The sequence below is a fragment of the Oncorhynchus gorbuscha genome, unplaced genomic scaffold (assembly GCF_021184085.1).
Source record: "Oncorhynchus gorbuscha isolate QuinsamMale2020 ecotype Even-year unplaced genomic scaffold, OgorEven_v1.0 Un_scaffold_333, whole genome shotgun sequence".
Lineage (NCBI taxonomy): Eukaryota > Metazoa > Chordata > Actinopteri > Salmoniformes > Salmonidae > Oncorhynchus > Oncorhynchus gorbuscha.
The window spans coordinates 135,348-157,500 of NW_025745189.1; the positions used below are offsets into that span (position 1 = coordinate 135,348).

General features: G+C 46.0%; 1 protein-coding gene across 1 annotated transcript; it reads right to left on the bottom strand.

Annotated features, from left to right (window-relative positions):
• Positions 1-1,453: 1,453 nt before the first annotated feature.
• LOC124017811 (aromatase) lies at positions 1,454-12,003 on the bottom strand. Its single transcript, XM_046333023.1, has 10 exons — positions 11,324-12,003; positions 9,947-10,006; positions 9,761-9,851; positions 8,553-8,707; positions 8,097-8,276; positions 7,703-7,817; positions 5,121-5,232; positions 2,906-3,068; positions 2,255-2,496; positions 1,454-2,132 (listed from the first exon to the last, which is right to left on the bottom strand). Exons 1-10 carry the CDS (start codon positions 11,523-11,525, stop codon positions 1,884-1,886), a joined length of 1,569 nt encoding a protein of 522 aa, XP_046188979.1. The 5' UTR covers positions 11,526-12,003; the 3' UTR covers positions 1,454-1,883.
• Between the last annotated feature and the right edge of the window lie 10,150 nt (positions 12,004-22,153).

Sequence of the window (22,153 nt, forward strand, 5' to 3'; positions counted from 1 at the left end):
TGTGTCTGTAGGGAGTCAACAAACTGCTCCAGCACAGTGGCAAAGACTTTCTTCTATTAGTCAATCATGACTCATACTTCTGGGAGGTTGACCTCCTCCACAACATCTCAGAAGAGACGATAACCAACCGCTGCAAGGCTCAGTTTGCCCGCTATGGCCAGCCAGATAATGGACCCCAATTATTCTGCTTTGAGTTCCGGACATCTGCTGCTAATTGGGAATTTGAGCCTGTCACCTCATCGCCACAACACCTAAAAGCTCATGGAAAGGTAGAGATGGAAGTCAAAATTGTGAAGAACCTCTGCAGAAAAGCTGTGAGAGGCGAAGAATGCCTGGAAAGCAGGCCTGTAGTGGAGCAATACCCTAACGGAAGGCATAAATACCAGCCCGGCCCAGCACCTCATGGCACAGCGCTTAAAAGCAGCTCTACCAGTAGCCAACACTCTCCTGGAGCCCTGTGTGGTGACAGACGTGCTGGAGAAGCTTCAACACAGAAGACAGGTTTCTAAGTTCATCTACGACAAATCATCAAAGGACTTACTTGAGCTCATGGTGGGTGAAGCGATGCAGATGAAGTCATTACCAGGGGATCGGACGGGCCTCTGGAGACTCAGATCCAGAAAGTTGCACACAGGGTCATGCTGACTGCAGGAATGTCCACCAGAGCTGTTTAATGTTCATTTCTCTATTATAAGCCGCCCCCAACAGCGTTTGAGAGAATTTGACAGTATATCCAACCGGCCTCACAACCACAGACCACATGTAACCACGCCAATGCAGGACCTTCTTCACCTGCAGGATCATCTTAGACCAGCCACCCAGATAGATGATGAAACTGAGGACTATTTCTGTCTGTAATAAAGCCCTTTTGTGGGGGAAAACTAATTCAGATTGGCTGGGCCTGGCTCCTCAGTGGGTGGGCCTATGCCCTCCCAGGCCCACCCATGTCTGTGGCCCTGCCCAGTGATGTGAAATCCATAGATTAGGGCCTAATGATTTCATTTCTATTGACTGATTTCCTCATATGAACTGTAACTCAGTAAAATCGTTGACATTTTTGCATGTTGCATTTATATTTTTGTTGGTTAGGGCACCTACAGTATGTTTTATATAATACATGGAAATCTAACTCACCAAATCACTCATATTAAAGTTGCAAAATTGTTCAGGACAAATATGCTGCTGTTGTTCCCTTCTCACTGAGACAGTAAGATGGAGGGCATACAGGAGATAAGGGGTTAAATGATCATGCCTAAAGGTTGGTAATGATGAACCATAATACAAGGCTGTAAATGTCTCATGAGCTTAGTTCAACTGTCTAACATCATAACACAAATTATAGCTTCATTGTTTAAACTGTATAGCTATGTTTTAAATATCATGTTGATCTCATGGACAGTCAGTCATAACATCCATAGGTCCAAGGACATCTAATGAATAAACTGAACAGATTGAATAAAACAATATATACCATTTATTTTCACTTCAGCGTCATTTAGTTTTAAAAGTGTAAATGTACAGTTCAGATTCTATAATTATAATGGTGTGTGTGAATCAACAACAAGCGTTTCTTTTTAAAGATACCATTGGTTACAAAGACATGTCCTCCTGGAACATAACTTATTATCATAGAAAACGTCACAAAATAACTTGTCGTACAAAATAACAGACATACAAATATGAATCAAATACTGACATATTACATATGGGAAGTAAGTATTATTTTAAGATTAGCCCTAAAATGCAATCTTTGTCCCAAATACCACCCCATTTCCTACATAGTGCACTACTTTTGACCAGAGCCCTGTGAGCCCTGGTGAAAGGTATTGCACTACATAGGGAATAGGTTGTCATTTGGGATATGCCAGTGTCTGAGCCCTGCTCTAAGACTGCTTCCTGGCTTGGTGTCTTGGGAGGAACTTCATGGTGTGAGGCTCCCCCTCCTCCTCCACGGGCTGCTGTGATAGGTTGTTGGTCTGTGGGAGGCGATCTAGGGTCAGGCCCTCATGAGGACACACAGAGTACCGTGACAAAAGCGTAACCAGGATGGATTTCATCATCACCATGGCAATGTGCTTGCCAACGCAGGATCGAGGACCGGATCCGAAAGGCTGGAAGAAACGATTAGGTATCTGAGAGTGCAAGAGAGAGAGGGAGAGCGACAGAGAGAAATAAATAAATCAATTAGTAAATATCTTTACACCTCAGGGTGCAGATGAATTTCTCCCTGTGATAGTCTTGATTATTCTCTTACATTTTTCTCAAAGTTGTCCAGACTGAACTCATTGGGCTTGAGGAAGAACTCTGATCTGTGCATGCGTCCCATGTTCAGAATGATGTTTGTCCCCTTTGGCACCCGGTAGCCACTGATGACATCATCAGACAGTGCCCGGCGCATGGTAAAGTCCACCACAGGATGGAACCTTAAGGACTCATTGATGAAGCTCTCTAGGACCCTTAGGTTCTGCAGGTCAGAGTTGTGGAGTTCCCTATCACCTACATTGAGAGAGGAGGGAGATGGTCTTCAAACAGCCACTTATTCTATATAGCTACATGAACCCCTAAAATATCAAATGAGAGTGTTTAGTTCAATTGGAAAGTACTGTGGTTGTCTGGGTTTGATGGGTCCTGACCTATAACTAGTAAAAAGAGAAAAGCTGCAGCAGGAGGTTACTCACCTATAACAGTGTCTATCTCTTCTAGAAGCTGTAGCTCTATGTTAACAGATTGCGATGGTCTGACCTATTATACATTTGAGTCATTTAACAGACACTCTTATCCAGAATGACTTACAGGAGCAATTAGGATTAAGTACCTCGCTCAAAGACACAAAGACAGAATTGAAGTGTTTATCTCTTCTAAAAGCTGTAGCTCTATGTTAACAGATTGTGAAGTGGGGACTCACCTATAGCAGTGTCTATCTCTTCTAGGAGCTGTAGTTCTACGTCAGGGTTCTGTTTGAGAAGCAGCAGCATGAAGAACAGACTGATAGACAGAGTGTCTGGAGCTGCTATCACCATCTCCAATACACACTGCCTCACATTCTCAGCTGACAGCTCCCCATGGCTCTGAAACACACAATCACACTTCAGATTAGTTGACTCACTTTGGCTACTCAGGCTATGTTATTGTTATACATGTTTTAACATAAGAAAGTGGAAACAACCGGCAGAATGGATTATAATATTGTGCAGAGGACATGGGCTGGGGTCAGGGCCAATGTAAGGATCAATTTCATTTCAATTCAGTCAATTCAGGAAGTAAATTGAAATTTGAAAGTTCCATAAATGTATATTGACTAATTGAAATTAAATTGAGTTAAGCCTGGGTTTGGGCCTTGCCTAATGCCTAGATCTTTGTCTCAGTGGGCTAAGGCAGTCTTTAAGTTGTGCAGACGACCTGTGCTTGGGTTAGTGTTGGGGATAGGGTAACGGCAAGGTCAGGGACTGACCTGTGCTTGGGTTAGTGTTGGGGATAGGGTAACGGCAAGGTCAGGGACTGACCTGTGCTTGGGTTAGTGTTGGGGATAGGGTAACGGCAAGGTCAGGGACTGACCTGTGCTTGGGTTAGTGTTGGGGATAAGGTAACGGCAAGGTCAGGGACTGACCTGTGCTTGGGTTAGTGTTGGGGATAAGGTAACGGCAAGGTCAGGGACTGACCTGTGCTTGGGTTAGTGTTGGGGATAGGGTAACGGCAAGGTCAGGGACTGACCTGTGCTTGGGTTAGTGTTGGGGATAGGGTAACGGCAAGGTCAGGGACTGACCTGTGCTTGGGTTAGTGTTGGGGATAGGGTAACGGCAAGGTCAGGGACTGACCTGTGCTTGGGTTAGTGTTGGGGATAGGGTAACGGCAAGGTCAGGGACTGACCTGTGCTTGGGTTAGTGTTGGGGATAGGGTAACGGCAAGGTCAGGGACTGACCTGTGGGGTTAGTGTTGGGGATAGGGTAACGGCAAGGTCAAGGACTGACCTGTGCTTGGGTTAGTGTTGGGGATAGGGTAACGGCAAGGTCAGGGACTGACCTGTGCTTGGGTTAGTGTTGGGGATAGGGTAACGGCAAGGTCAGGGACTGACCTGTGCTTGGGTTAGTGTTGGTGATAGGGTAACGGCAAGGTCAGGGACTGACCTGTGCTTGGGTTAGTGTTGGGGATAGGGTAACGGCAAGGTCAGGGACTGACCTGTGCTTGGGTTAGTGTTGGGGATAGGTCAGGGGACTGACCTGTGCTTGGGTTAGTGTTGGGGATAGGGTAACGGCAAGGTCAGGGACTGACCTGTGCTTGGGTTAGTGTTGGGGATAAGGTAACGGCAAGGTCAGGGACTGACCTGTGCTTGGGTTAGTGTTGGGGATAAGGTCAGGGGGACTGACCTGTGCTTGGGTTAGTGGTGGGGATAGGGTAACGGCAAGGTCAGGGACTGACCTGTGCTGGGGATAGGGTAACGGCAAGGTCAGGGACTGACCTGTGCTTGGGTTAGTGTTGGGGATAGGGTAACGGCAAGGTCAGGGACTGACCTGTGCTTGGGTTAGTGTTGGGGATAGGGTAACGGCAAGGTCAGGGACTGACCTGTGCTTGGGTTAGTGTTGGGGATAGGGTAACGGCAAGGTCAGGGACTGACCTGTGCTTGGGTTAGTGTTGGGGATAGGGTAACGGCAAGGTCAGGGACTGACCTGTGCTTGGGTTAGTGTTGGGGATAGGGTAACGGCAAGGTCAGGGACTGACCTGTGCTTGGGTTAGTGTTGGGGATAGGGTAACGGCAAGGTCAGGGACTGACCTGTGCTTGGGTTAGTGTTGGGGATAGGTCAAGGTCAGGGACTGACCTGTGCTTGGGTTAGTGTTGGGGATAGGGTATCAGGGACTGACCTGTGCTTGGGGGATTAGTGTTGGGGATAGGGTAACGGCAAGGTCAGGGACTGACCTGTGCTTGGGTTAGTGTTGGGGATAGGGTAACGGCAAGGTCAGGGACTGACCTGTGCTTGGGTTAGTGGTGGGGATAGGGTAACGGCAAGGTCAGGGACTGACCTGTGCTTGGGTTAGTGTTGGGGATAATGTAACGGCAAGGTCAGGGACTGACCTGTGCTTGGGTTAGTGTTGGGGATAGGGTAACGGCAAGGTCAGGGACTGACCTGTGCAAAGATGAGGTCTGCAGTGAAGTTGATGTGGTCCAGTTTGTCAGCTTCCTGTAGACCTCTTCTCTTCTGGTCGACCAGACTCTCTATAGCATCCTGCAGCTCCTGACTGCAACACAACAACAGAGCTATACATTAACACTAATACTTTCAACTTTAATGCTGTATATATTTAAATAAAACATTATTTAGTAGAATTGTATATGTATATTGTGTATTTGTCATGTGTGAAATGTGCTGTTAAATGCTCATTGTTGTAATGAAGATGATGGAAGTGGAGAAGCAGGTGCAGATGGAGAGTAATAAAACAATGGAAATGAAACAATACAAAACAGGAGTGGGGTCTTGACATGAAACACACAATCAATACTGCCTGGGGAATGAACCTAAGGGAGTGACAGATATAAGGGAGGAATCAGCGAAGTGATGGAGTCCAGGTCTCATGATGAGGCGAAGTGGGAGCGCCGGAGAGGAGCAGAGAGAGAAGACGTGGAGGCCAGAGAGGAGCAGAGGGAGAAGACGTGGAGCGCTGGAGAGGAGCAGAGGAAAAGACGTGGAGCGCCGGAGAGGAGCAGAGGGAGAAGACGTGGAGCGCCGGAGAGGAGCAGAGGGAGAAGACGTGGAGCGCCGGAGAGGAGCAGAGAGAGAAGACGTGGAGCGCCAGAGAGGAGCAGAGGGAGAAGACGTGGAGCGCCGGAGAGGAGCAGAGAGAGAAGACGTGGCGCGCCAGAGAGGAGCAGAGGGAGAAGACGTGGAGCGCCGGAGAGGAGCAGAGAGAGTAGACGTGGAGCGCCGGAGAGAAGCAGAGGGAGAAGACGTGGAGCGCCGGAGAGGAGCAGAGGGAGTAGACGTGGAGCGCCGGAGAGGAGCAGAGGGAGAAGACGTGGAGCGCCGGAGAGGAGCAGAGGGAGTAGACATGGAGCGCCGGAGAGGAGCAGAGAGAGTAGACGTGGAGCGCCGGAGAGGAGCAGAGGGAGAAGACGTGGAGTGCCGGAGAGGAGCAGAGGGAGAAGACGTGGAGCGCCGGAGAGGAGCAGAGGGAGAAGACGTGGAGCGCCGGAGAGGAGCAGAGGGAGTAGACGTGGAGCGCCGGAGAGGAGCAGAGAGAGAAGACGTGGAGCGCCGGAGAGGAGCAGAGGGAGAAGACGTGGAGCGCCGGAGAGGAGCAGAGGGAGAAGACGTGGAGCGCCGGAGAGGAGCAGAGGGAGAAGACGTGGAGCGCCGGAGAGGAGCAGAGACAGTAGACGTGGAGCGCCGGAGAGGAGCAGAGGGAGAAGACGTGGAGCGCCGGAGAGGAGCAGAGGGAGTAGACGTGGAGTGCCGGAGAGGAGCAGAGGGAGAAGACGCGGAACGCCGGAGAGGAGCAGAGGGAGAAGAAGTGGAGCGCAGGAGAGGAGCAGAGGGAGAAGACGTGGAGCACCGGAGAGGAGCAGAGAGAGAAGACGTGGAGCTCCGGAGAGGAGCAGAGGGAGAAGATGTGGAGCGCCAGAGAGTAGCAGAGGGAGAAGACGTGGAGCGCCGGAGAGGAGCAGAGAGAGAAGATGTGGAGCTGTATAGTCCAGATAGTCCAGATAGATGCTCTACAGATGGTCATACTATCAACAAACAAATCTGTTGATAAGAAACTGCTAGTTTACGGTTAAGGTTAGGTTTAGAAAAAGGCTTAGATTAGGGCTAGGGTTACGTTTAGGGTTAGGATAAGGGTTAAGGTTAGGACTAGGGTTACGTTTAGGGTTAGGATAAGGGTTAAGGTTAGGACTTGGGTTAAGTTTAGGGTTTAGGATAAGGGTTAAGGTTAGGACTAGGGTTAGGATAAGGGTTGAGTTTAGGACTAGGGTTAAGGTTAAGGTTAGGATAAGGGTTAAGGTTAGGACTAGGGTTAAGTTTAGGGTTAGGATAAGGGTTGAGTTTAGGACTAGGGTTAAGTTTAAGGTTAGGATAAGGGTTAAGGTTAGGACTAGGGTTAAGTTTAGGGTTAGGATAAGGGTTGAGTTTAGGACTAGAGTTAAGTTTAAGGTTAGGATAAGGGTTAAGGTTAGGACTAGGGTTAAGTTTAGGGTTAGGATAAGGGTTGAGGTTAGGACTAGGGTTAAGTTTAAGGTTAGGATAAGGGTTAAGGTTAGGACTAGGGTTAAGTTTAGGGTTAGGATAAGGGTTGAGTTTAGGACCAGGGTTAAGTTTAAGGTTAGGATAAGGGTTGAGGTTAGGACTAGGGTTAAGTTTAGGGTTAGGATAAGGGTTAAGGTTAGGACTAGGGTTAAGTTTAGGGTTAGGATAAGGGTTAAGGTTAGGACTAGGGTTAAGTTTAGGGTTAGGATAAGGGTTAGGGTTAGGACTAGGGTTAGGGTTAGTAGATAGTTAGTTGGCACATTACTGATAGTCTCTACCTGGAACCAAAAAGGGTTCTTCAAAGGGTTCTCGTATGGGGACAGCCTCCAGAAACCTTTTTTGTGTAAGTGTAGAGCATCTACAGATACTATCCAAGTGTTCCCCTATTCTATATAATCCTTAAACTGCTCATATTAGATCTCCTGGATGCCTTGGTAATGATGCTAACTGTTTATAACTGTGTGACTTACGCTGCTCTCCTGTGTTTCTGCTGGATCCAGTCCAACTTGAAGTAGATATCTGGTTTGATCAGCACTGTCTGCCACGTGTCAAAGTACTTCTGAATCTTCTGCAGCAGCTCCTTCTCTAATAATATCAAATAAAATGTTATAAAGTGGAATAACTTCCCAGTTGAAAAGGAAAGTAATGTTGAGTGCTTACATTACTGATGTTCAGATATACTGTTGAGGGTCTATTGGCTTTATGGCTGTGAGTTACCAACTAGAGATAGAAAACCCTGATGACCTGAAGTCAAAATAAAGTTCCCTAAATGTATTTATCAATGTATATTATGTGCTTATAAAATACAAATGTATTATATTATATTGGGTAAAGTATTATTGAGTATAAAAGGCTGTGGCTCACCATTGAGAGGCACCCCTAGGAACAGTCTGTTAGAGATGTCCACTACTGTACACCTTAGTAGACTCAGTACGTCCACCTGTCCACCCATCAGTCCGTCCGGCCCCTGGAGAGGGTCCAGGTGAGTCTGTGTGGACGAGACACACACGTCTACTGTCTTCTTCAGCCCAGGCCCTGTCAGAGCTGGACATACAGTGGAGATATAGCAGTTTATTACAACATATTGGACGATATCCTGTGAAGATATTGCCAGTAACAGACTGGACAATGGACCCCTTTGTTTTTCTAACTTCTCTATTAGTTTGTGTATATGAGAATATTAATTCAATACAGCAACCTTCTCCTAATGGTTTACCATTACAAATCTAGAATCAGTTATTATGATCCATTAAGTAGTGCTATTTTATTAATGCCATGCTTATCTTTCTCAATTGAGTAAGTCATTGTCTAATTGGTCACCTTTAGCGAAGTAGGTGCGGTTCTTCTTCCATAGAGCCATGTTGCTGTTGAAGATGATGCCTCTCTCATCCATGCCAATACAGCTCAGACCCTGTTTACTGCCGAACCGAGAGGTGTAACGCCCCTGTCTCAGAACATGATGCACTGCAGAGGAACTGTACAGAGAGGGTGGGTACACTGGTATTCACTCTCCGAAGTCTACAAGTCTATGTCAATAAGTCTAAATGTGTATTATAACATATGTCATCGAGGCTACAAGTAATCTACAAGTGCTTTTGTGAAATGAAATTCAAACATCTTAATTAAGATGTTTCAATTGATTATTGATTGATTGACTGACTGACTGTCTGACATCCTGACTGACTGTCTGACTGCTACTGACATCCTGACTGACTGACATCCTGACTGACTGTCTGCCTGACTGACATCCTGACTGACTGACTGCCTGACTGCTACTGACATCCTGACTGACTGACATCCTGACTGACTCTCTGCCTGACTGACATCCTGACTGACTGACTGCCTGACTGCTACTGACATCCTGACTGACTGACATCCTGACTGACTGACTGCCTGACTGCTATTGACATCCTGACTGACTGACATCCTGACTGACTGCCTGACTGCTACTGACATCCTGACTGACTGACATCCTGACTGACTGACATCCTGACTGACTGACTGCCTGACTGCTACTGACATCCTGACTGACTGACTGCCTGACTGCTACTGACATCCTGACTGACTGACTGCCTGACTGCTACTGACATCCTGACTGACTGACATCCTGACTGACTGCCTGACTGCTACTGACATCCTGACTGACTGACATCCTGACTGACTGACAGCCTGACTGCCTGGTACTGACTGCCTGATTGACTGACATCCTGACTGACTGACAGCCTGACTTCCTGGTACTGGCTGCCTGATTGACTGCCTGCTACTGACTGCCTGATTGACTGCGTGACTGACTGCCTGACTGAATGCCTGACTGCCTGATTGACTGCCTGCTACTGACTGCCTGATTGACTGCCTGCTACTGCCTTATTGACTGCCTGCTACTGACTGCCTGATTGACTGCCTGACTGCCTGACTGACTGCCTGACTGACTGCCTGGTACTGACTGCCTGATTGACTGACTGACTGACTGCCTGACTATCTGACTGACTGCCTGCTACTGACTGCCTGATTGAGTGCCTGCTACTGACCTGCTGAGTATGAGTGTCTCCTCTCCGTTGATCCAAACCCTGACGATGTCTCCATATTTACTGTTGTAATAGTTACTGGCAGTGCCAATACCTGTACATAGAACATGTATTTAATCAATTATTCCGATATACTATTTGTTATTGTAGCAGATTATAATATATTGTATTTCATGTTGTAGTAGTTACCTGTCCATATAAACCTGAGGTATGAGAGGAGAGGACCCACACCCAGACAGAAAAAAGGACCTGTCATAGCCAAGAGAGAGAGAGAGAGAGAGAGAGAGAGAGAGAGAGAGAGAGAGAGAGAGAGAGAGAGAGAGAGAGAGAGAGAGAGAGAGAGAGAGAGAGAGAGAGAGCGAGAGAGAGAGAGAGCGAGAGAGAGAGAGAGAGAGAGAGCGAGAGAGAGCGAGAAGAGAGAAAGAGAGAGAGAGAGAGAGAGAGAGAGAGAGAGGAGAGAGAGAGAGAGAGAGAGAAGAGAGAGAGGATAACAAGAGAGAAGAGAGAAAGAGAGAGAGAGAGAGAGAGAGAGAGAGAGAGAGAGAGAGAGAGAGAGAGAGAGAGAGAGAGAGAGAGAGAGAACAAGAGAGAGAGAGAGAGAGAGAGAGAGAGAGAGAGAGAGAGAGAGAGAGAGAGAGAACAAGAGAGAGAGAGGATAACAAGAGAGAAGAGAGAAAGAGAGAGAAAGGGAGAGTGGTCACATAAAATAACTTAACATAGCAGGGCGTTGCATAGCATAACATGGCATAGCATAACATGGCATAGCATAGCATAACATAGCGTAGCATAACATGGCATAGCATACATAACATTACATAGAATAGCTTAACATAACACTACATAGCGGTACATATCAATACAATACATAAGTTCACATAACATCACAAATATGATATGTTATTAGTTTATTAAGGAGACAGCTGATGAAACCAGCCAATACGACAGACACAACATAGTAATGGAGTAGTACATAGTAGAGACAGCAGCCCTGTGGTCAGACGAGGGACAGGACTCAATCTGCGATGCATTGTAGAGCGCTGTCCACAATGCACCTTTCAGGCAATGTTCCTGCATTCACAAAGAATCACACAGGCAGCTAAACACAAAACATCTCATCCTGTAATGTACCAGCTTTAACACACAGAACAGCAAAGTTGTGGATAAATGAAGATGTCCCACTCAGGCTGTTTACCATTCAATGCTTTTTTCACAGTTCCGGGCTCTCCCGTAGGCACCAATGCATTAGCAGCTGAGTCTGCTCATTGACTGCATATGAACCAGGAGAAAATGAGGGAGTGGGATGTCTCACATCCTCTTCCGTCTCTGAGCATAGATGAAGATATCATATGGATTGAGATAAGATCCCTGCATAGACTTGGACCAACAGTCCTGCTCTGGATGCAACACGGTCACTTATAGAATCACTTTAGCCCAAAATAAGATCATGAACTGTAGCTGGAAAAATCACTGTTGTAATTCATCTTGTTTTTATTATATAAAAATGATAACTAGCAGACTATTGTAACTGACCTGCTAAGGAGTTGTTGTTACTGTATTGTGACTGACCTGGGACAGAGTTGTTGTCGGTGTGATGCCAGGCAGCCAGCAGCAGACAGAGGAGCAGGAAGAGGGACCCCGTTGCCAGGGAGATGCCCTCTGACCTGGTGGCTGTGGCGTTCCGTGACTCGGACACCAACAGGTCGGCTATGACGGTGTCCAAGCACACCGCCGCCATCACACGTCCACACACAGGCGACAACAGATCCATCACACACACATGGTAGACACACTGACGCAATGACACACACACACTCCACGACCAGCTGCTGAACTGACGAAACTCTGTTGCTTCCGAGGTGATGAAAATGGTCAATCTCTCAAACGGACGAAGACGATACACAAACACTCTGAAACTGAAGCAACAACCCAGACTCCCTGCTACCGGCTTCTCCTGATGGTCTGAGTTCTTGATCAACTCTCACTGGTTCTCTTATAGTCAGCTGTGCCTGGTTACACGCCAGGTCAGGGTAAAGCAAAAGTCAAAACAAAAAGGGAGATTTTAAACAATTTCTGTGTAACCTTGTATCTTAGATCCCGCCATCTCATAAGACCTTGAGTAGGTAGATGGTGGTCCGGTTTCATAGCATGAGCACATGTTGTGAGAGGAGTGTTCCACAGTCACGACATTAAAGACCCCTGACCTCTGTTAGTGCAGCTGGGGTCTCACAACTCTCATTCCTCAAACATCAAAGAGAGGAGGAGAGGACAGAGGTTTGGAGGGAGGTGAGAAGTGAGGAGGGGGGAGGAGGGAGGGAGGAGAGAGAGAGAGAGGGGAGAGGAGAGGAGGAGAGAGATGAGGGAGAGGAGAGGAGATGAGAGAGAGAGGAGAGAGGAGAGAGAGAGAGAGGAGGGAGAGTAGATGGGGGAGAGGAGAGGAGAGAGAGAGAGGAGAGGAGAGGAGAGAGAGGGAGAGGAGGAGAGGAGAGGAGAGGAGAGAGGAGAGGAGAGGAGAGGAGAGAGAGAGGAGAGGAGAGAGAGAGAGAGGAGAGAGAGAGAGGAGAGGAGAGAGAGAGAGAGAGAGAGAGAGAGAGAGGAGAGAGAGAGAGAGAGAGAGAGAGAGAGAGGAGAGAGAGAGAGAGAGAGGAGAGGAGGAGAGAGAGAGAGAGGAGAGGAGAGGAGAGAGAGAGAGGAGAGAGAGAGAGAGAGGAGAGAGAGAGAGAGAGAGAGAGAGAGAGAGAGGAGAGAGAGAGAGGAGAGGAGAGGAGAGGAGAGGAGGGAGTAGATGAGGGGAGAGGAGAGGAGAGAGGTAAGGTGAGGAGCGGAGGAGAATCTGAAGAGGGAAGTTCTGTGTTATGGCAGTGTTATCTCTACTTCTCTAGAGAGAGAGAGAGAGAGAGAAGGAGAGAGAGAGAGAGAGAAAGAGAGAGATGCAGAGATGCACCTTGGTTGGGGTGCGGTAGTGAGTCTTTAACTGAATATTCAGATGTTGATCATGGCTGATTTCAAATCCCTGAGAAGCAACAGCAGATAAGACAAGATATCTGAATCGCCCAGGACTTTTTATGATGCTTTTGCTCTACTTAAAAATATATAATAACTTCATCTTGGTGCACTTGATTGAGACCTTCAGTTTCACACTTTTTAAAGGATTCAGGCTTAATGGTGAACCTACACAAACCTGTATTTGTACTGTATATGTCCGTGTTCATATGTGCTCCTTGGCATTTGTCTCTATGGACGTGCACACAATGATACTTACTAATTGAGAAGAACAAACATTGAGTTGAAGAAAGATAAACCAAGTCCGTCAGCTAATAGTGATTGGCAGTATGACCCTCTCGCCAGCAGTACCACTTCTGGCCAGTAGGAGGAGAAGCAGAGCTGTACCTTTAGGATGTCATTAAACACTAGGGAAAACACATTTAGTTCTGTCAAATCCAGAGCACTGCCAGACCATTGTGATGATTCATATGACAATCATCAAATATGTTGTGGAGGTGCAAACTAATTCCAATTACCACCAAGGAGCCGAAACAGCCGTGTGTTTGTGTACATTTGTATGTGTGAATGTGTATGCATTGGTGTGTGTTTGTGTACATTTGTATGTGTGAATGTGTATGCATTGGTGTGTGTTTGTGTACATTTGTATGTGTGAATGTGTATGCATTGGTGTGTGTTTGTGTACATTTGTATGTGTGAATGTGTATGCATTGGTGTGTGTTTGTGTACATTTGTATGTGTGAATGTGTATGCATTGGTGTGTGTTTGTGTACATTTGTATGTGTGAATGTGTATGCATTGGTGTGTGTTTGTGTACATTTGTATGTGTGAATGTGTATGCATTGGTGTGTGTTTGTGTACATTTGTATGTGTGAATGTGTATGCATTGGTGTATGTTTGTGTACATTTGTATGTGTGAATGTGTATGCATTGGTGTGTGTTTGACCTGGTCTATGGACCCGTATCTTTAGGCATCCTACTCCTGTACGCAGGGCCCGATGTTTTCCCTGGTCAGGTCATGGGGTCAGGAGAGGAATCTCCTGGCCCAGGTCACTTATACTCATAGTTCTAAAGTCATCGAGAATCTTCTCATCCTTCTCAGTATAATCTATAACACAAAGGGCCGTTCTGTTCCCCCTGAGGCATCTGTGCCATTCTACCAGCAGTATAAAGGACTCTGGGAATTCACTCACCTCCCACTGGGCCTGGAGAATGTGCCTTGTTCAAACAGTCCTCTGTCTGTGTTCTGCGTTCTGACGGAGAGGCAAGTGAATTCCATTCAAGGGGTTTTATTGGCAGGGGAAACGTGTGTTTACATTGTCAAAACAAGTGAAATAGACAATAAAGAAATGAACAGTAAACATTACACTTACAAAAGTTTCAAATGAATAGAGACATTTCAAATGTCATATTACTGGCAATATACAGTGTTGTAATAATGTGCAAATAGTTCAAGTAGAAACATAAAAAGAAATGAACATACATTTGGGTTGTATGTATTCTGATTGTTAACTTCACGTTTGTTTATTGTCTATTTCACTTGTTTTGGCAATGTAAACACATGTTTCCCCTGCCACTAAAGCCCCTTGAATTGAAATGTTCTTCACTGTTTGCCCTTTTCTTGTGGCAACATGTCACAAATATTGCTGTGGAGATGTCACACTGTGGCACTTAATAGATATGGGAGTTTATCAAAATTGGGTTTGTTTTGAAATTCTTTATTGGTCTGTGTAATCTAACATGGTCATACATTTGGCAGGAGGTTCGGAAGCGCGGTTCAGTTTCCACCTCATTTTGTGGGCAGTGAGCACATAGCCTGTTTTCTCTTGAGAGCCATGTCTGCCTACGGCGGCCTTTCTCAATAAGGATATGCTCACTGAGTCTGTACATAATCAGAGCTTTCCTTAAGTTTGGGTCAGTAACAGTAGTCAGGTATTCTGCCACTGTTTATTCTCTGTTTAAGGTCAAATAGCATTCTAGTTCACACAGTTATTTGGTTAAATCTTTCCAATGTGTCAAGTAATTATCTTTTTGCTTTCTCATGATTTGGTTGGGTCTAACTGTGTTGCTGTCCTGGGGCTCTGTGGGGTCTGTTTGTGTTTGTGAACAGAGCTCCAGGACCAGCTTGCTGAGGGGACTCTTCTCCAGGTTCATCTCATGGCTTTGTTATGGAAGGTTTGGGAGTCACTTCCTTTCAGGTGGTTGGAGAATTGAACAGCTCTTTTCAGGATTTGGATGATGAGGGTATCGTCCTAATTCTGCTCTGCCTTCATTATTTGGTTTTTACGTTGTATACGGGGGATGATTGTCTCATTTTGTGAATTATTGATTGGTAAACAGACCCCAGACCACAGACCCATAAAGGGCGATGGGTTATATAACTGATTCATTTATCTTTTACCAGATCCTATTTGGGATGTCTAATTTGATGTTCCTCTTGGTGGTGTGGAAGGTCCTTCTTGCCTTGACACCACTGACTATTTGATGGTTAAAACCATGGATTCTTTGGCATTTGATATTGGAGCAAGTGTCTTTGAGTCTGTGTCTGTAGGTACATGCATATGGCATATTTCTGTGTGTGTGTGTGTGTGTGTGTGTGTGTGTGTGTGTGTGTGTGTGTGTGTGTGTGTGTGTGTGTGTGTGTGTGTGTGTGTGTGTGTGTGTGTGTGTGTGTGTGTGTGTGTGTGTGTGTGTGTGTGTGTGTGTGTGTGTGTGTGTGTGTGTGTGTGTGTGTGTGTGTGTGTGTGTGTGTATCATCATCTCCCTGTCCCCCTTATATCAGTGTATATTCCTGTGTTTTTGTTCCCATTAGGGTTCCCACTCTTAAAGCCAGTGACTGAAATTCTTTATCAAAATATATATATATTTATCTCTCATCTTTGTCCTTAGAGAGTTGACCATCTCTGCTCAATCCAGTCTGTCCTTAGGGAGTTGACTATCTCTGCTCAAGCCAGTCTTTGTCCTTAGGGAGTTGACTATCTCTGGTCAATCCAGCCTTTGTCATTAAGGAGTTGACTATCTCTGGTCAATCCAGTCTTTGTCTTTAGGGAGTTGACTATCTCTGGTCAATCCAGTCTTTGTCTTTAGGGAGTTGACTATCTCTGGTCAATCCAGTCTTTGTCTTTAGGGAGTTGACTATCTCTGGTCAATCCAGTCTTTGTCATTAGGGAGTTGACTATCTCTGGTCAATCCAGTCTTTGTCTTTAGGGAGTTGACTATCTCTGGTCAATCCAGCCGTTGTACTTAGGACGTTAACTATCTCTGGTCAATCCAGTCTTTGTCATTAGGGAGTTGACTATCTCTGGTCAATCCAGTCTTTGTCTTTAGGGAGTTAGCTGTCTCTGGTCAATCCAGTCTTTGTCATTAGGGAGTTGACTATCTCTGGTCAATCCAGTCTTTGTCTTTAGGGAGTTAGCTGTCTCTGGTCAATCCAGTCTCAGTCCTTAGGCAGTTGACTATCTCTGCATATTTTTGTCAGGGTATGTGAATTGAATAGGACTGGTCGGATGAAGACGAGATTATTCTGGGAACAGACCTGGCTTTGAAACAGGAAAATATCATTCCCATGCTCAGAGACTTGTATTTATTCTCCTGTGTTCCATAATAGAAATATCTACAACATGTAGACACGCTGAACTGCTAGATGTAAAATCATATGTTGGATGTTGGATGTGGCTTTTTACGTAAAATGCGAGCTGTATTCATTGGATACTTCTGTTGATTGTGTCCATTGACTACAGACCTCTGAACAGAGTCCCTGTTGCCCACCCCTAACCTTTCACTCATAACCTTTGAACCCTAACCTTTTACCGCGTCACTGACTGTCTGTTCTGGGGGTTTGCAAAAAATGCAGAAAAGGGGGATTCTCCACTGTTGAGAGAGAGAGAGAGAGAGAGAGAGAGAGAGAGAGAGAGAGAGAGAGAGAGAGAGAGAGAGAGAGAGAGAGAGAGAGAGAGAGAGAGAGAGAGAGAGAGAGAGAGAGAGAGACTTCGGCAAAGTCTGGAATGAGAGTCACTTTGCCCACTCACTCCTCTGCAGTTAGGTCACAATGTGATTTGTTCCCCAGTGTTCCCATTCTGTCCTGTTCCCCAACTTTAACCCAGGGGTTGAGGGGGGTGAGGTATTTTGGACTATGCTGAAGGAAGGCGACTAGGAAAAGAGTGTTCTGATGAAGCAAAGGAGGTAAGGAAAGGAGGGTTCTGATTAAGTAAAGGAGGTAAGGAAAGGAGGGTTCTGATTAAGTAAAGGAGATTAAGAAAGAAGGGTTCTGGTGAAGGAAATGGGGTGAGGAAAGGAGGCAGGGAAAGGAGGGTAGTGAAGGCTATCAGGACACAGCAGGTCAATAGACAGCTGGTCGTTATGAACATACTGCCAAGCCAGCTGGGAAGACATCTGCACTGGTGGAGTAGGAGGAGGAGAGGAAAGGAACGTTCTCACAGCCACTGCCAATGGAAGAGAGAGAGAAAAGACAAGGAAAGAGAGAGTAGAAGAAAACAGAGAATAGTAAAAGAGAGAGAGAATATAGTGGTTGGATAGAGTGGGTTGCAGAGGAACTGTCAATCCGTTTGAATATACACTGTATATTTGACACAACCTTTTTGATCTGTTTCCTCTCTATCCTTGACCTTTTAACGGTATCAGCATCCCGTTGCTGTTCTATCAGTATAAACTAGAGCTCAGTAGAGCAAGTGGCTGTTGGAGGAGGGAGGGTGTGAGTAGTGAAGTCTCTCTGGGTGCATACCATATAGCAAAGGAATGGAATAAGAATATATACCCTATTCACTATTTAGCACATTATGGGCCCTGGTCAAAGGTAGTGCACTTTTGTATGTGCATTCGGAAAGTATTCATACCCCTTGACTTTTTCCACAATTTGTTACCTTACAGCCTTATTCTAAAATGGATCATCATTAAGCTCGAGGCCCTGGGTCTGAACCCCGCCCTGTGCAATTGGGTCCTGGACTTCCTGACGGGCTGCCCCCAGGTGGTGAAGGTAGGAAACAGCATCTCCACTTCGCTGATCCTCAACACTGGGGCCCCACAATGGTGCGTGCTCAGTCCCCTACTGTACTCCCTGTTCACCCATGACTCCGTGGCCATGCCCCCCCCCATCCACATGGACTGGACAGTAGTAGAGAAGGTAGAAAGTTTTAAGTTCCTCAGCATACACATCACGGACAAACTGAAATGGTCCAGCCACACAGACAGTGTGGTGAAGAAGGCGTGACAGACATTTCTCATCCACATATTTATATATTCTTATTCCATTCCTTTACTTAGATTTGTGTGTATTAGGTCTTTGTTGTGAAATTGTTATATATTACTTGTTAGATATTGCTGCACTGTCGGAACTAGAAGCACAAGCATATCGCTACGCTCACAATAACATCTGGTAAACACATGTGTGACCAATAACATTTGATTTGATTTGGTTTGATTTTGGATTATATTAATTCATTTCCTCATCATCCCACACACAATACCCCAGAATGACAAAGAGAATATAGTTTTTAGAAGTTTTTGCATGAAAAAATATAACCTTATTTACATAACTATTCAGACACTTTGCTTTGAGACTCAAAACTGAGCTCAGGTGCATCCTGTTTCCATTAATCATCCTTGAGATGTTTCTACAACTTCATTGAAGTCCACCTGTGGTAAATTCAATTGATTTGACATGATTTGGAAAGGCACACACCTGTCTATTTAATGTCCCACAGTTGAAAGTGTATGTCAAAAACCAAGCCATGAGGTTGAAGGAATTGTCCATAGAGCTCTGAGACAGGATTGTGTCGAGGCACAGATCTGGTGAAAGGTACCAAAACATGTCTGCAGCATTGAAGGTCCCAAAGAACACAGTGGCCTCCATCATTCTGAAATGGTGAAGTTTGGAACCACCAAGACTCTTCCTAGAGCTGGTAGCCCAGCCAAACTGATCAATCGGGGAGAAGGGCCTTGGTCAGGGAGGTGACCAAGAACCCGATGGTCACTCTGCCAGAGCTCTAGAGTTCCTCTGTGGAGATGGGAGAACCTTCCAGGACAACTCTTTCTGCAGCACTCCACCAATAAGGCCTTTATTGTAGAGTGGCCAGACGGAAGCCACTCTTTACTAAAAGGCACATTACAGCCCACTTGGAGTTTGCCAAAAGCACCTAAAGGACTCTCAGAACATGAAAACAAGATTCTCTGGTCTGATGAAACCAAGATTGAACTCTTTGGCCAAAATGCCAAGCATCACATCTGGAGTAAAACTTCCACCATCCCTACGGTGAAGCATGGTGGTGGCAGTGGTGGCAGAATCTTGCTGTGGGGATGTTTTTTAACGTCAGGGACTGGGACACTTGTCAGGACCGAGGGAAAGATGAACGGACCAAAGTGTAGAGAGATCCTTGATGAAAACCTACTCCAGAGAGCTCAGGATCCCTGTCTGAGGCGAAGGTTCACTTTCCAACAGGACAGTGACCCTAAGCAGGACAATGCAGGAGTGGCTTTGGAAAAAGTCTCTGAATGTCCTTGAGTGGTCCAGCCAGAGCCCGGACGTGAACCCGATCGAACATCCCTGGAGAGACCTGAACAGCAACGCTCCCCATCCAACCTGATAGAGATTGAGAGTATCTGCAGAGAAGAATGGGAGAAACTCCCAAAATACAGGTGTGCAAAGCTTCTAGCGTCACACCCAATAAGACTTGAGGCTGTAATCACTGCCGAAGGTGCTTCAACAAAGTACTGAGTAAAGGGTCTGAATACTTATGCAAATGTAATATTTAAGTTTTCAATTTTTTATAATAAAAACATTTTTAAAACAATTTTAGAATAAGGTTGTAATGTAATAAAACGTGTAAAATGTCAAGAGGTCTGAATACTTTCCGAAAGCAAACAGTTGGGAAGCAGTGAATCTCCCAGGGTGTGATCACTCTGTAAGGGGACAGAGGTTGAACCCAGATCTCCCAGGGTGTGATCACTCTGTAAGGGGACAGAGGTTGAACCCAGATCTCCCAGGGTGTGATCACTCTGTAAGGGGACAGAGGTTGAACCCAGATCTCCCAGGGTGTGATCACTCTGTAAGGGGACAGGGGTTGAACCCAGATCTCCCAGGGTGTGATCACTCTGTAAGGGGACAGGGGTTGAACCCAGATCTCCCAGGGTGTGATCACTCTGTAAGGGGACAGAGGTTGAACCCAGATCTCCCAGGGTGTGATCACTCTGTAAGGGGACAGGGGTTGAACCCAGATCTCCCAGGGTGTGATCACTCTGTAAGGGGACAGAGGTTGAACCCAGATCTCCCAGGGTGTGATCACTCTGTAAGGGGACAGAGGTTGAACCCAGACCTCCCAGGGTGTGATCACTCTGTAAGGGGACAGAGGTTGAACCCAGATCTCACAGGGTGTGATCACTCTGTAAGGGGACAGAGGTTGAACCCAGATCTCCCAGGGTGTGATCACTCTGTAAGGGGACAGAGGATGAACCCAGATCTTCCAGGGTGTCATCACTCTGTAAGGGGACAGAGGTTGATCCCAGATCTCCCAGGGTGTGATCACTCTGTAAGGGGACAGAGGTTGAACCCAGATCTCCCAGGGTGTGATCACTCTGTAAGGGGACAGAGGTTGAACCCAGATCTCCCAGGGTGTGATCACTCTGTAAGGGGGACAGAGGTTGAACCCAGATCTCCCAGGGTGTGATCACTCTGTAAGGGGACAGAGGTTGATCCCAGATCTCCCAGGGTGTGATCACTCTGTAAGGGGGACAGAGGTTGAACCCAGATCTCCCAGGGTGTGACTAGGGTGTGATCACTCTGTAAGGGGGACAGAGGTTGAACCCAAATCTCCCAGGGTGTGATCACTCTGTAAGGGGGACAGAGGTTGAACCCAGATCTCCCAGGGTGTGATCACTCTGTAAGGGGGACAGAGATTGAACCCAGAGCTGGTTGTCTGCGAGGATGTGTGTGTCTGTATGCGGTAGAGTGGATATACCCCACATTCCACTTACTTTGCATTCTACTGTACCCCCTCCAAACCTGGGTTCATATACTATTTGAAATCTTTCAAATACTTTGAGTATTTGCGTAAGCCTGCCTGGTATCTTTTTGGCCTATTCCATTGGTTCCATTGTGCCAGGCAAACTCAATAAAGTATTCAAAATGATAATATATATATGTATTTTTTTTACCTGGGTTTGCTCTCATTTACTGTAGCCCATTACAGATATTCCCTCCTCTCTCCTCTCCTCTCCCCTCTCAAATCAAATCAAATGTATTTATATAGCCCTTCTTACATGAGCCGATATATCAAAGTGGGGCGGCAGGGTAGCGTTGGACTAGTAACCGGAAGGTTGCAAGTTCAAATCCCAGAGCTGACATCTGTCGTCTTGAACAGGCAGAACATTCCTTCCCTGAACAGGCAGTTAACCCACTGTTCCTAGGCCGTGATTGAAAATAAGAATTTGTTTTTAACTGACTTGCTTAGTTAAATAAAGGTAAAATAAAAAATAAATAAAAAAGTGCTGTACAGAAGCACAGCCTAAAACCCCAAACAGCAAGCAATGCAGGTGTAGAAGCACGGTGGCTTGGAAACTCTCTAGAAAGGCCAAAACCTTGGAAGAAACCTAGAGAGGAACCAGGCTATGAGGGGTGGCCAGTCCTCTTCTGGATGTGCCAGGGGAGGATTATAACAGAACATGGCCAAGAGAGATCAGGGTCAAAAGAGAGATCAGGGTCAACCATCAAAAGAGAGATCAATCATCAAGATTAATTGTCAGATTCAACAGAATATATCTTTGTTTCTTGGGACGAACAAGCATCTCTGTTTTGTCCGAGTTTAAAAGTAGAAAGTTTGCAGCCATCCACTTCATTATGTCTGAAACACAGGCTTCTAGCGTGGGCAATTTTGGGGTTTCACCATGTTTCATTGAAATGTACAGCTGTGCGTCATCCGCATAGCAGTGAAAGTTACTATTATGTTTTCGAATAACATCCCCAAGAGGTAAAATATGTAGTGAAAACAATAGTGGTCCTAAAACGGAACCTTATGTGTCACGAACCGGCTCAAAGCCCAAAACAAAAGGGAGACAACGTGGAGATAAGGAGTAACAGAATATATATTTATTAAATAAGTAACTAAGTGTAATATACAATAGTGTGTGTAATCAGTAATCAGCAGTGTAAGTGAGTGTTTTGCATGAATGTGATAATGCAGGGTGTTGAAAAAAAACCCACCAAGAAACACAACACAATCTATAAAGATGTCTGCATGGAGAGAGTCTCCTCCATGAATGGGGAAGTGGTGTATTTATCCTGGGAGACACCGGGCCCAGGTGTGTCTGCATGGAGAGAGTCTCCTCCATGAATGGGGAAGTGGTGTATTTATCCTGGGAGACACCGGGCCCAGGTGTGTCTGCATG